Below are 13,097 nucleotides of genomic sequence, written 5' to 3'. Positions count from 1 at the left end.
CAGAATTCTGTACCTGATACTTTTATGCTTGCTTAGAAATTTCCACCGGAGAGACACTGGCCTAGGAATTTGATCACAGAACTTCCGTTTTTCAGGTGCTAAACGGCTTCCTAGGCCTTCCTATGGTGGGTAGGAAGCGAGGTGGAACTGCGCTGCCCACCGTATTGGTAAAGGCCAAAAATAAAAATCGGCATGCAGTGCCCACGCCTGAAACAGGCTTTATGGTCATTGCATATGCAACTAAGGGGCCTACTGTCTGTTTCAGGCCCTCACTGCGAGACTGCTTTGCCCTTAAGGCTTGTGGGCGCGTGACTTTCTGACCAGTGCTCCCTGCGAGTGCTGCTTTTCACTGGGCGTTCCCAAATGGGGGAATCAGCCCTCCTATATAAACGCTAACACTTAACATGGTTATCTGATCATTATCACATTGCTGTTTGTGGGAGCTTGCTCTGTGCAAATTGGCTGCCGCGTTTCCTATATTACAACAGTGACTACACTTCAAAAAGTACTTCATTGGCTGTAAAGCACTTTGGGATGTCTGGTGGTCATGAAAGGTGCTATATAAATGCAAGTCTTTCTTTTATGGTCTGTTAAGTTTTGCTCTCTATACAACAGGGGATGAATTTTCAATATAAATGCTAAAGTAGGGAGGCCACAGAGTGGTGAGCTTAGTGCTTGGCAATAGAGTGCAGGCCTGGCTTGGTGAGTTTTCCCAGGTTTGCCCTTATTACTTATTTATTGTGAGTTCTCAACCCATATTGAGCTTGGTGCTGGAAGTTTGCTAAAAGGAGTATGCAGATAATTGTGCATGTCAGCAGGCCTTCAAGAGAAGTGGCTGGGCAGAAACCAAGGGAAGGCAAAACTGAGGTAGGAAATGGAATAAGTAGCCAAGTGATGAAGTAGCGTAGCATCCAATTGATGGCTAGTGAAGTAGAGGTGCTACTGCATAAGGAGGTTAGCTTGTTTGGCACACCAGGGTACCCTTCCCAGAGGACAGCAGTGCAGCATGTTTGCAAGTGGCAGAAATGAGAGTCAGTGCCATGTACATTACTCATATGACCTAGGAACAGAAGTGGAAGAAGATGGCACACCTCAAAAAAGCTGCAATGGTAAGCCTACCCACCAGTAGCATTTACCAGGTAAATGGCCCAAGTATGCATGTCACATTTAGCATTTAGATGAGCACTTGAAATGCCATAGCATACAAGGCTACGGACCAATGCTGGAAAATGGGATTAGAATAGACAGGGCTTGATGGCCGGTGCAGACACGATGGGCTGAAGGGCCTCTTTCTGTGCTGTATAACTCCATGACAAAGCGTGGCCTGAAAACCTTTCCAGTTTTACTACTGCCATGTCCTCATATTACGTTACAGTTCTTTCACTGCTTACCATGCATGCCTATACTCCAGCAGGGTACACATCCAAGCTACAACTTATAACTGCTACCTTTGGCACATTTGCACCTTCAAAGGGCTTTACAGGGTAATTCAACTTATATGCACCATACATGGTCAATGACTGAAAAACAGGAGGGTCACATGGCTGCCATCAATGACTGCTCCACTTTTGGAAATGCAGCAGTACAGTGACAGCAGTGTGTCGAGACAGCAGCGTAGTTGATATTGCTGATGATTCCTATGCTGGAAGTTGAGGGAGGTAAAAAAAAAAGCTGAGTTCAGAGATGGCCTTCACAGCCCCTGGCAGTGTCATCCCAATGGTGCTTGCAGGATATGGCACAACTCTACAATTGGTGCTGCGCTGACCCAGTGTTTACAGAGTTACTTCCCCACCGTCATTGCCAGGTAGGTGGGCCAGGCCCTGCAGATAAGATTCGTGGCAAAATGGTGGGTGTGAAGCATTATGGCTCTGGTGCCTACTGATCTTCTTGGCATGCCTTCTGTTTTCTTGTACCACTTCATCCATGAAATAGTGTATTTGGGATGTTTCAAAACAAAATCCTAACATTGATTTTTTTTCTGGATTTGCTGACTGTTGTGGGACTCTTCATTTAGATGCTTTCTCATGCCCTGAGCTCCCATGAAAGTTTGTATTGCAAGAGCTCCTTTTCCATTTTTTTTAAAGCCATGTGAGTACTTCAATTACATTTGGCTTTACAGTGGATTAGCAGACAATTTGGCAATTTTAAGTTCCGCAAATACATCACACAGTTAGGAAAAGTTAAAGAAATATGTATATCATTTTTTTCTTACATAAAAATGGCAACAAAAATTCATAACTAAAATCAGTTGTAAAGATGTACTGGAAAGCTTAAAAAAAGGCTTAAAAGTCTACGACCTGTCAAGAGCTCCATTGCTCATGGCGATCACGTCCTAAATGAATGGAAAGTTGTGCTAGACTTCATGTAAATGCTTGTAATATTTAAGTGAAGCTATAGCTCATTATTTGGTGAGACTACTTTAGGCCACTCTAAAAGGCCCACTAGCAGATCACACTTGGCGCAGATCTGCCTGGTCCCCACCCGTGCTACTGGCTACAGTGACTAGCAGTAAATCAAAATGAGCACATAATCTTGGACCCGGGAATTGGACGTGTGGTGGAATACACAATATGCACTCTCGGAGTGCAGCATAAAACTACCCATAATTCAGTATGAAATGGCAGATTCATTCAAAAACCCTGCAAGGATTGCTAGTTTGAGAAATAGGAATGTTACACTGATGTGTCGGAGGAGAAGGGCTTCCCTGAGAGCTGGATGAAGTTAACATTATAAGAGCAGCATAGAAGAAGCTTTATCCTGAATTTGGCCCAGGCTAAACATAACCTAGAACAGTTTAATGCTGACACTTGGTGTCAAAATGAAAACGTTCTGCATTTCGCAGTTTTGATATCCCTTACTTTTATAAATACAAAAGAAAACACCTCCCTTCCCCCCACCAAACTATAAGGAGCAGATTTTGGTGTCAACTAATGATCTATGGTAACTCCATCAAGCACCATGAATAACCTAAAGGCTGCTGTCAAATCAAGACCTATTTTTTAACACAAAAAAATCACGAGAAAATCAGTGTAAGCAGAGGTCTGAAAGTAATTCTTTCAACAAAACTCCCCAAAATGAAAGGGGTGGCATAAGAAAATGATTCATGCAAGAGAGCTGGTTGCAGGGCTTATAACAACCCCTGATTTCTTTTCAATGGATGGTCTTTTCAAGCTGTAATATCCTTTCCATTCTATATAGTTTCCAGCATAGTACCTGATCCTGTTTTGAGCGAGCAGCATATTTACTATCTCTCTTTAATAGGTCTTGACTATTTCCCCTGTAAGCAGCAATATCATGAAGCTCACAGTCTGGATTTGTGATCCTATCCATGTAAAGTTTCTAATCATGGCTATGTAGTCAGAGGCAGTGAAAGGCATCAGCTTGGCTCAGTTGGTAGTACTTCTGCCTCTGAGTTAGCCACAACTCTGAGCACATAATCTAGGTTGACATTTCAATGTATTACTGAAGGAGTGCTGCATTGTCAAAGATGTCGTCTTTCGGATGAGATGCTAACAGAGGCCCAGTTTGCCTGATCAGGTGGACATAAAAGATCCCATGGCACTATTCGACGAACAGCAGGTGAGCTCTCCCATTGTCCTGGCCGACATTTATATCTCAATCAACACCACTAAAAACAGATTATCTGGTTATGAATTAATTTGTTGTTTGTGGGATCTTACTCTGCACTAACTGGCTGCTCTATTTGTTTATGTAGCACTGCAGCTGTACTTAAAAATATTTAATTAGATGTGAAGTATACTGGGATAACAGGAGGACATGATAAACTCCTTTATAAAATGCAAGTTCTTTCTTCCTTCCTTGTACTGTCTAGAATGCTCTGCCATCAGAGAATGTTCCATCTCCCTGCATGGCCTTGAACCAAATTGTGACCTCAGTCGAGGCTGGGATTCAAGATCCATCTCTCTGAATTAAAGTGCTATGAGCAAGCACTGCCGGGCTAATAATGTTGATTGGTTTCATTTGAATTTTTGAAGCAGAAATAAAACTGACAGAAAGAAAAAAAGGCAGCTCATTGGACAAGTAATACTGTGGCTCTGGAAAATAAAAAGGTTATCCAATTCTAAAAATCGTTTTGCATTTTAAAAAAGAAAACTAAATTCTGCTTTAAAACAATATGGTGAAATCCATCAGTTCTGTTTAAAACAAAGCCCCTCACATTTCCTCCGTGCTGAACTTTGGTAGTGAACTGGCAGGATATTTCCAATAACAGGGCCCATGCTGATCAGCAGATAATATTTTGTGTAGCACACAGAGCAAAACACAAATTGCTCATGCAACCGTGGTGCTAAATAGAGACTTGACAACCAGAATGTGTCAGGAAAAACATTTGTTTTGACTAGCAGAGCTTCCTCTGAGCTCCTCACAGACAAGCACAGCTGATGCAACAGCTACCCTGATATCAGAAGCCTTTCATACCGGTTGCACTGAAAGGTGATCTAGTTCTCTGCTCTCTTTCAGTGTGGCAAACCCGAGTGGATCAGCAAATCCGGCTACTGCCCAGTCCCTTGCGCTCCCTTGCTACTCCATGGCTCCCTGCATAGATTTCTATAGTGGGAACATTTCTCTTAATTAGTCACAGCTAATTAGTGTTCTGGCATAGAAAAGGAGGCAGAAATGTCAGAGGTACAAGGCTACATCTCCTTAATCCTTTGATAATAATTCAGCCCCCTGGGAGGAGCTCAAGCTGTGGTAAGTAGTGACTGACAATAAGGCAAAATTAGGTGGGCAGCAGACCATTAGAAGGAAAGAATGAGGAGCACTACCAACTCCTGCTGAGCACCCACAGGCCACTAACTACACTGACAGATGAGGTGCCTGTTTAAGTCTGTCATGTTAATTAGCTGAATTCTACCTTCCCTGCTACATATGGCCAGCTGCAACATGTGGAGTTGTGTATTTTCTTTTTTTTGGTTCAAGCCAAATAATAGCTCTGAACCAGAGAGACGTTCTCAGATTTCAAGAATTTACCTCATCTTTCGATTTGCCAAGTTGATCTAAAATCCATTCACCAGCATAAGAAATGTTTGAATTTCCATGAAATGCAACAGGGATTGGAATAAAAGATGGAAATGATTCATCCATTGCAAAATTAGAAATGTAGCTTCAACCTAATTGAAAATACTGTTGCACCAGATGTACTTGCAGTCATCTGTGCTGCCGAAAGGCTTCTTCCTCATGGCCTAATACAGGAATTGCTGCATTAAAGACACTAAACTAGAGGATTTCAACAGGAGTACAACATCATTAATTCTTGCAGAATGATTCTCTCTTCTCCTTTAAGATGCTCCTTAAAACCTACCTCTTTGACCAAGCTTTTGGTCACCTGTCCTAATATCTCCATCTTTGGCTTGCTGTCAATCTTTTTCTGATTACACTCCTGCGAAGCACCTTGGGATGTTTTACTATGTTAAAGGCGCTATATAAATGAAAGTTGTTGTTGAATCTGTGACAACATCAACAGCAAAATACAAGCAGAAGACCGAATTGACGATACTCAATATACCAGAGTACAATCAACAGCCCTGCTGTTCTGTTCATCGACACAGCAATCCTTTTGTTTTCAGCATGTGACACTTGTCTAATTATAAAATCATTACTAAGCCAAACAAACACCTTTGCCTCCACAGTATGCACACTGTCCAATTTAATAAACTTCATACTTTTTCACAAGATTATTTTATGCTGAGCACTGAATGTATAAGTTACAGTAGTGGCATCACAATTGGAGAAATGTCACTCTGAATATTCATGACTGACTCTCAAAGTTGACATCACAATGATGGCCACAGCTGGCACCAAAGAATAGCTCTACAATTCAATGCATCTGCAGTATTGAACAAAAACATGATCTATTAGTGATAAAAAATAATAGGTGTCGAGGAGTGATTAATTGGCCAGAATCTAATCAGTAGAAGGTTCATTCTTGTGGATCTGAACCCTTCTGTTTGATTATTGTTTGTAATATCTCTCAGGTATCCATTGTGCTATGTTTCTCTCTTTTTCTCTGGAGGGGGCGATTTGTGTAGGGGGTACCAATTGAAGGGTATTGGCAGCCCTCTGGTATGTTGGCCTTTATTACAAGAGGATTTGAGTACAAGAGTAAAGACGTCTTACTGCAATTATATAGGGCCCTGGTGAGACCACACCTGGAGTATTGTGTGTAGTTTTGGTCTCCTTACCTAAGGAAGGATATGCTTGCCATAGAGGGAGTGCAACAAAGGTTCACCAGCCTGGTTTCTGGGATGGGGGATTGTCCTATGAGGAGAGATTGAGTAGACTAGGCCTATATTCTCTAGAGTTTAGAAGAATGAGAGGTGATCTCATTGAAGCATATAAAATTCTTACAGGGCTTGACAGGGTAGATGCAGGGCGGATGTGTCCCCTGGCTGGGGGTTCTGGAACCAGGGGTCACAGTCTCAGAATAAGGGGTCGGCCATTTAGGACAGAGATGAGGAGAAATTTCTTCACACAGAGGTTGGTGAATCTTTGGAATTCTCTACCCCAGAGGGCTGTGGAGGCTCAGTCATTGAATATATTCAAGACAGAGATCGATAGATTTTTGAATATTAAGGGAATCAAGGGATATGGGGATAGTGCAGGAAAGTGGAGATGAGGTAGAAAATCAGCCATGATCTTACTGAATGATTGAAGGGCCAAATGGCCTACTCCTGCTCTTATTTCTTATGTTCTTACCTCACTAAAGCAGTAACTCTTCATGTGTAAGCCTGGACAATGACAGCTGAATTTTGCCAGCACTCAGAGGGCGGGTTTGGAGGCGGATCCGCTGTCAAAATGGCAGTGATTGACAACGGGGCAGAAGTCCGCTCTGAACCCGCCTCCTTGTTAATTCCCCAATTTGCAGTTTGCAGACCTGGCACAAAGCGGCGGGTCAGGCAATTGAGATACTTAAGAAGCTGCTTAAAGGTATTTAAGCAGCATTTTACCAGGTTCTAATGATTTTTCCATGTTTTTTACAATGTTCTCGGCGCTCGGGGATCACGTCAGGTAAGTGTGTTGGGTTCTCAATGACTCTGCATTGCTGTGAATAGCTGACAAAAGTGGTATAAAAGCTACCATTTCACAGCTGTTCAATTTCCAATCTTAGAGGCGGGAACCTTCAGGATTTGAAATACACTCTTCAGCTTTATGGAGGTTTGACGTGTTTGGAGCAAACTCTCTATCCAGTGTCACCTCGTTGGAGCAACCTCTCTCACCACTGACAGATCGCTTCTGTCATCTCAACTTCAGCTGCCAACTATTCCATCAGCATAGGTGCCCTTGAAAAAATCTCACCTCAATCCTCAGAATCCCACCACGATCAGCCCCAACACCAACATCACCAGGCACACCAGCATCAGCAACAACAACACCAACTTTCTCCGCAATCACCTGATGCTGCACAGGACACAGGGCATCAGCACCCGAGTACATTGCTGCTCAGGAGGCCAGGGATGGCCTCGCCATGGCCAGATTTACTTCACTTGACGCTGTACACCCTGGCTGCCGCATGATGCGCCAGGTTGGCACCATCCCACACCAACATCATAAAGCATCCCTACAATGCCCAAGCCATTCCTTTCACACTCGCCATCATTGGGGAGGAAGGAGAGTACCGCTATGACTCGCCATTCATTGCAACTCACTAAGCCACTTCCAAAGGTGCACACAAATCTGTCCAAGAAGGCAAAGTGTTGAAAGTCAAGAATTCAATGTTTGACAGCGCATTAACAGAAATTTTACATGAACATTGGCGATAACACCCAAGTACCTACCCTTGTGTGTTGTTAATTGGTATGATTGGACAAGGATGAGGGTGAGTGTGAGGGGTGGCTAGTGAGATGGGGAAGTGATAATAGAGATAGAGAGGGATGGGTGGAGGTGCAAGGTAAGTTGGAGTGAGTAAGGATGTGCAGGAGTAGGGTAGGGAAGGCAGTGTGATGGGTGGCACAGCAGGATGAGGTTCAGTGTGGCTTTGCAGTAACGTTTTGTGATCTACTGAGATCACTGAAAGATTTGCGCCACTGCAGCCAGGTTCTCCTGATGACATCGCTGCTTGTGCCTTCCTGTGCAACCAGGCTGCGTTAGTGTCCTGGAGAGGTCTCCTTCCCCCACTGTAAGGGAAGAGAACCTCCCTGCGTGCTGTGACTCCCTCCATAAGCATATGGAGGGAGTCACGGGAGAGCCTGGGTGCAGCCGTGCACCTTTGTGCAGTGCTTATCAGTGTTTGCAGCACCTCAATGCTGTAGAACACTGACAGCACAAATGTCAAATGATTGTGAACATGGTCCCTTTAAGGAAACCGGCTGATGACGCGTCATCAAATGACGTCATCAGACCCGTTTCCTATTATTTGGCCGGGAACCTCGCAGGGCGGGCTTAACAAGCTCCATCAATGGAAAATCTTGTTGGAGGCCGGGATTGAGACAGATGCAGAGTTCCCACATGCCACGGACATCGCCCGCCCGGACCCGCCGAGGTTGGAAAAATCCAGCCCGGAGTGTCGGGAATTTATTCAATCATTTATAGCCGAGATCAATCCTGTCCTCATCAAACAGCCACATATGCGCATGATCCAGATTAAAAGAATAAACTTGCAATTAAAAAGCAACTTTCATGTGTTCAGAACATCCCTAGGCACTTTACAGCCAATGAGATACTTTTGAAGTGCAGTCACTGTTCTTATGTAGCGAATGCAGCAACCAATTTTCACAAATCAAGGTCCCAGAAACAGTGAATGAATGGATAACTAGATGATCTGTTTTGATAGTGTTGGCTAAGGGACAAATGTTGACCAGCACACCAGGAGAACTCCCTTGCTCTTCTTCAAATCATGCCATGGGATCTCTTACATTCACCTAAACAAGCAGATGGGGCCTTGGTTTAACATCTCAATCAGATTATTGGTCCCTCTGACAATGCGGTTTACTAGATAACAATTTGGAGCAGCAACTCTGGTTGATTTTTTCCCCTTCCTAGTTGAGCCATGTAGAGGCCAATGGTAGCTCCACCCATGGCTAACCCCACCAGTAATTTACTAGCTCACCACAGGCCAGACACTAGATCTGGGACCTTCCTTGTCCATATGGTTCAGTAGCAGACTGGGCAGAGTCCTTCACCACTGAGCCAGAATGGTGATTGGGGGTTGGGGGAGATCAATAACTGGTATGGGGCAATTCTTTTTTAGCCTTGCCTTCACATTTATTGCTTTATTAGAACGTAGTACATAAACATCAATCATTCTCCATTTTCTTGGAAAACCTTCTTCACTTTAGAAATGACGTTAGAGTTAACAAGATTTTAAAGACACTTAAGTAAAAATGGCAGCAGGAAGAGAAATATAAGCAACATTAACTGAGATGAAACTCAATAAATCTGTAAGGGAGAATGGTATGGCTTGGCTGACAGACAACGTCTTGGCCATTGCCAATACCACTCCTTCATTAGTTGGCAGCACCCAAGATTTGGAGCATCTTAATTCCCCTCCCCCATCATGATTGTGATTTCCCCAGCACATATAATGCTCTACCACCATGTGGTGCCCTGATTTGTGGTACAGGATTCTGAGAGTTAAGATTGAACGATTCACATGGAATGTACTTGCACCCTCAGAACGGTTTTCGCTTTACCTCTTGGATTGGATTTGGTCAACTAGGATACATACTGTATTGCTGTGGTAACAGTGGTGTACTGGGGTGTTTTACCTTTTCATTGCACTTTCATCATCCTCTCATGGAACATCAGATTATGAAAATCAGATGAAACCAACAGAAAGTTGCATTTGGTTAATACACTAAAATGGCTATACCAAAATGGAAGAAGTATTGTGATTAGAACCATACGACAACACCACATCAAGTACTCATACCCTAATAACACAAGCAAAATCACACATTTCAGTGCACATTATTTTTCAATTGGACTTTTTCTTTGTGTTTCACATTTTTACCATCTAACTGGGCTCCAGATGAGAATAAACCCATGATTTTAATGAACTATGCTGTGTAAATATATTAATGAAATTTAAGAAACAAAAAAGAATCAGTTGGAAAGTAAAGTATACAGAGGGGGACAAAACTTGTGAAACTGTCATTAAAAAACATCCCAACCTGAAAAGAACTACTGCATCATTTAATAGAATCTCTGCATAAGTTATATTGTTAAAACATAAAGCTCAGCACTGGCCAAAAATCCAGACATGAAGGTAATTCACCAGACTGTTCAACCAACACAACTTTCAGAAACACAAAGTGACGAGTAACACCACATGAAGGGCTTTAGAAAGAAACCGTTACCTCAAACAGCCTCAAGTACATCATTGAACTTATACCATCCATCCTTTTCTAAAGGTGGAAGAAGGAAAACAATGATTATGGCATGAAAAAGGAAACAGCAATTGACTTTGTTCACTGGAGCAATGAAGGCATAATGGCAGAGTAATCATTCTCTGTCCAAAACAAGAGGATGCAGCTGTATATAAAATGGATTAAAAAAAAACAAATAAAAAATGCAACCCTTAGCCCTAAATATGTAGCAGATTGATGATGCCATCAATGTACTCAGTTTAGATACAATGCAAGTATAATTCTCAATGAAGCTGTGTTACAGTCATGACTTTTCATTCTGGCAATAGTTATCACCACTAATTTCATCAGATGCGTAAGTCTAATTAACTTATAAAAGTTAACTTTAAAAATTCCTGCCTATATTTAAATGACCTTATAACATGGCCTGTGTAAATTCATATTCTATTTGTTATTTGGGATGTTTTATGTGTACATCCCTCTCATTCTTATCACATATACAACTCAGTATCTCTGCTGTATCCTCTTGGAATCTGGGATCCTTTTTGCTAATTTTGCTCCGCTAACCAGAAGTCTCAGTAATCAAGTATGAATATCATACACAGAGTCACAACCATCCGTAATCTGGGGAATTCCAGTTTTGGAATATATTCCAACTAATTATTTGAAACAGCATCATGGAGCAAGCCATTGCCTTAGTGATAGCATTCCCGCCTCTGAGTCAGAAGGTGCAGGGTTCAAACCCCGCCCCAGACAGTCGGCTCTGAATTCTGGGTTTGAAATCCAGCGGGTTATTCACTATTTAGGTTGTAGGGGCCCGTAAAACGCTCCCACTATATAAGACTAACAACCCTATCAGCTTGTATAAAGATGGTTATGGCCATGGAAGGAGCGTTCATGAGCAAATCCTTCTGCTACTTCACACTTTCCAAGAGAAGAGTGTGAAGATATGAAGAACAAACATTACATGCAATGTTATACCATGAAACTTGATGAGGGCCCTATAATAAAAGACTAATCACATGCAAAAAGGATGGTTATTACCATGTTGACTCTCGGCCCAATTCTAATCAGAAATCTATCGTATTAAATTGTAATTTATTTAGACTCTCTCCTTACCTTATCAATATTAGAGAATAGTATCAGCACTAAGTAACTCGGTTAAATATACAGTATGGATTAGAGTCAGGGAAAAGTCCTCTTTAAACTGAACCAATAGAGCTCCTTAAGCCCAACTAATCAGAATGTTATTGCTATTTCCCACCTCCTAGTTATCCTTGATTGAGATTTCCAACCAGTAATGAATTATGATCAGCCTTCTGTTGTGGTCTTCTGCCCTCTGAGAGTCTGGTCAAGACTGTCCAGACTCGTACTGTTCAGGGCACATGCAGTCAACAGGGAGAACAGACTTTCATCCCATTAGTCTGGACTGGACTTAAACCCAAGTCAAAGTAATCTTATTTAGATTGAAGAAAACATACCAATTTGAGAGGGCTAAGTATGGATTAGAAAGGACTTCGTATTGGTTTCTGAGCTCAAGCTGGATAATCTGAAGGTGACAAAGGTTCAATATCTGGATTTGGTTTCAACTGAAGTCTGGAATTAAAACTCCAGATGAACAAATCATGACTGTAGTTGCAGTAAATTAAATTTCATGAAAATAACTTTAAGATGATTATTTGCACATCTCTGAAACTGGGCAAGAGACGAGTATGGCAATTTACCCTTTTGCTTATTTTTGGAATATTGCACTTACTAGGCCTGTAGTTTGATACCTCTTGCACTTCAATGCACTGTATTATCACATTCAATAAAGGGCTCACACAGCATGAGTATCACAATGTTTCTTATCAAAAGACTCGAATAAATCATATTTCTTAAATTTACATCACTAATATGTAGTACTCTTCGGCCCACACACTTTGAAATGCTTCCAATTATTCATAACATATGAAATTATTCATATATTTGAAACATTAAATATAAACATGACTTTAAGAGGGCACAAATGCCAAATTGTGAATTTTATTTGAAATTGATGGAACTATTTAAAAAAGTACATTCACAGCAGGCACTGTAGATACTAATAGTTCTGATGCTAGTACAGGGGTATTACATTCTTTCCATGTAATTCACATGTATGCAGAGGGGTCTCAAGGTAAAATAATGTATAAAATATTTTTTTACTTGAATACAAAATATGATTGGAAAAAATAATGTTTTATTTGCAGTATTTTAAAGATAAATACATTTAAATTAAACTGATCAATCTGGACTTCAGTGCTGAAATATGCTATTTTGCTTACTTGTTTCTGTTTATCAACTGTTACCCAAACCAGGGTTTGACAGTTTCAATGTAATACAAACTTTTTAAGCCAACTTGTTAATGAATTAAAAAAGGTTACAAAATGTGCTGAATTTTACTATTTGTAACCTCAGTAATATTGCCATCAGCCGGCCACAGTCAGGAAGTGATCCGAACTCTCAACTGGGACCATCATCAGAGCCTAGGCGGGAGAAAAGCAATTCCTTACAACCTCAGTAACTCAATGATCAGTACAGGGGGATGCAAAGAAGTTAAAGAAAATGCAGTCAAGAGAAAGTCTCCTTTTACAGTCAATGGCAAAATTGCAGCAAACATAACTGAGCAAAAGCCCAAATGGTGGGACATGGCTTATGTTAACAAAATGATGTGCTTTCATTTTGAGCTGTACGGTTTCTAGAAAGAATGCTGAAATGTTAGAATAATGGATCAGTCTGTGATACCACGTGCAA

The 13,097-nt window shown here is 41.5% G+C and overlaps 1 protein-coding gene across 12 annotated transcripts in view; it reads right to left on the bottom strand.

Moving 5' to 3' along the window:
- The window catches only part of cadps2 (Ca++-dependent secretion activator 2), a 983,842-nt gene that overhangs the window by 21,702 nt on the left and 949,043 nt on the right, over positions 1-13,097 (bottom strand). For 6 of the 12 annotated variants that reach the window (XM_086008788.1, XM_086008779.1, XM_086008781.1 and 3 more), the window contains one exon: positions 10,314-10,361. The exons of the other annotated variants lie outside the window; for them this stretch is intronic. In XM_086008788.1, coding sequence (XP_085864914.1) covers positions 10,314-10,361 — 48 coding nt within the window. The remainder of the gene's footprint in view (positions 1-10,313; positions 10,362-13,097) is intronic. 12 annotated transcript variants of the gene reach the window in all.

Source organism: Somniosus microcephalus, chromosome 16 (genome assembly GCF_052327205.1).
Source record: "Somniosus microcephalus isolate GS21.2 chromosome 16, FLI_Smic_1.0, whole genome shotgun sequence".
Lineage (NCBI taxonomy): Eukaryota > Metazoa > Chordata > Chondrichthyes > Squaliformes > Somniosidae > Somniosus > Somniosus microcephalus.
This window is presented reverse-complemented; position numbering and strand designations above follow the sequence as displayed.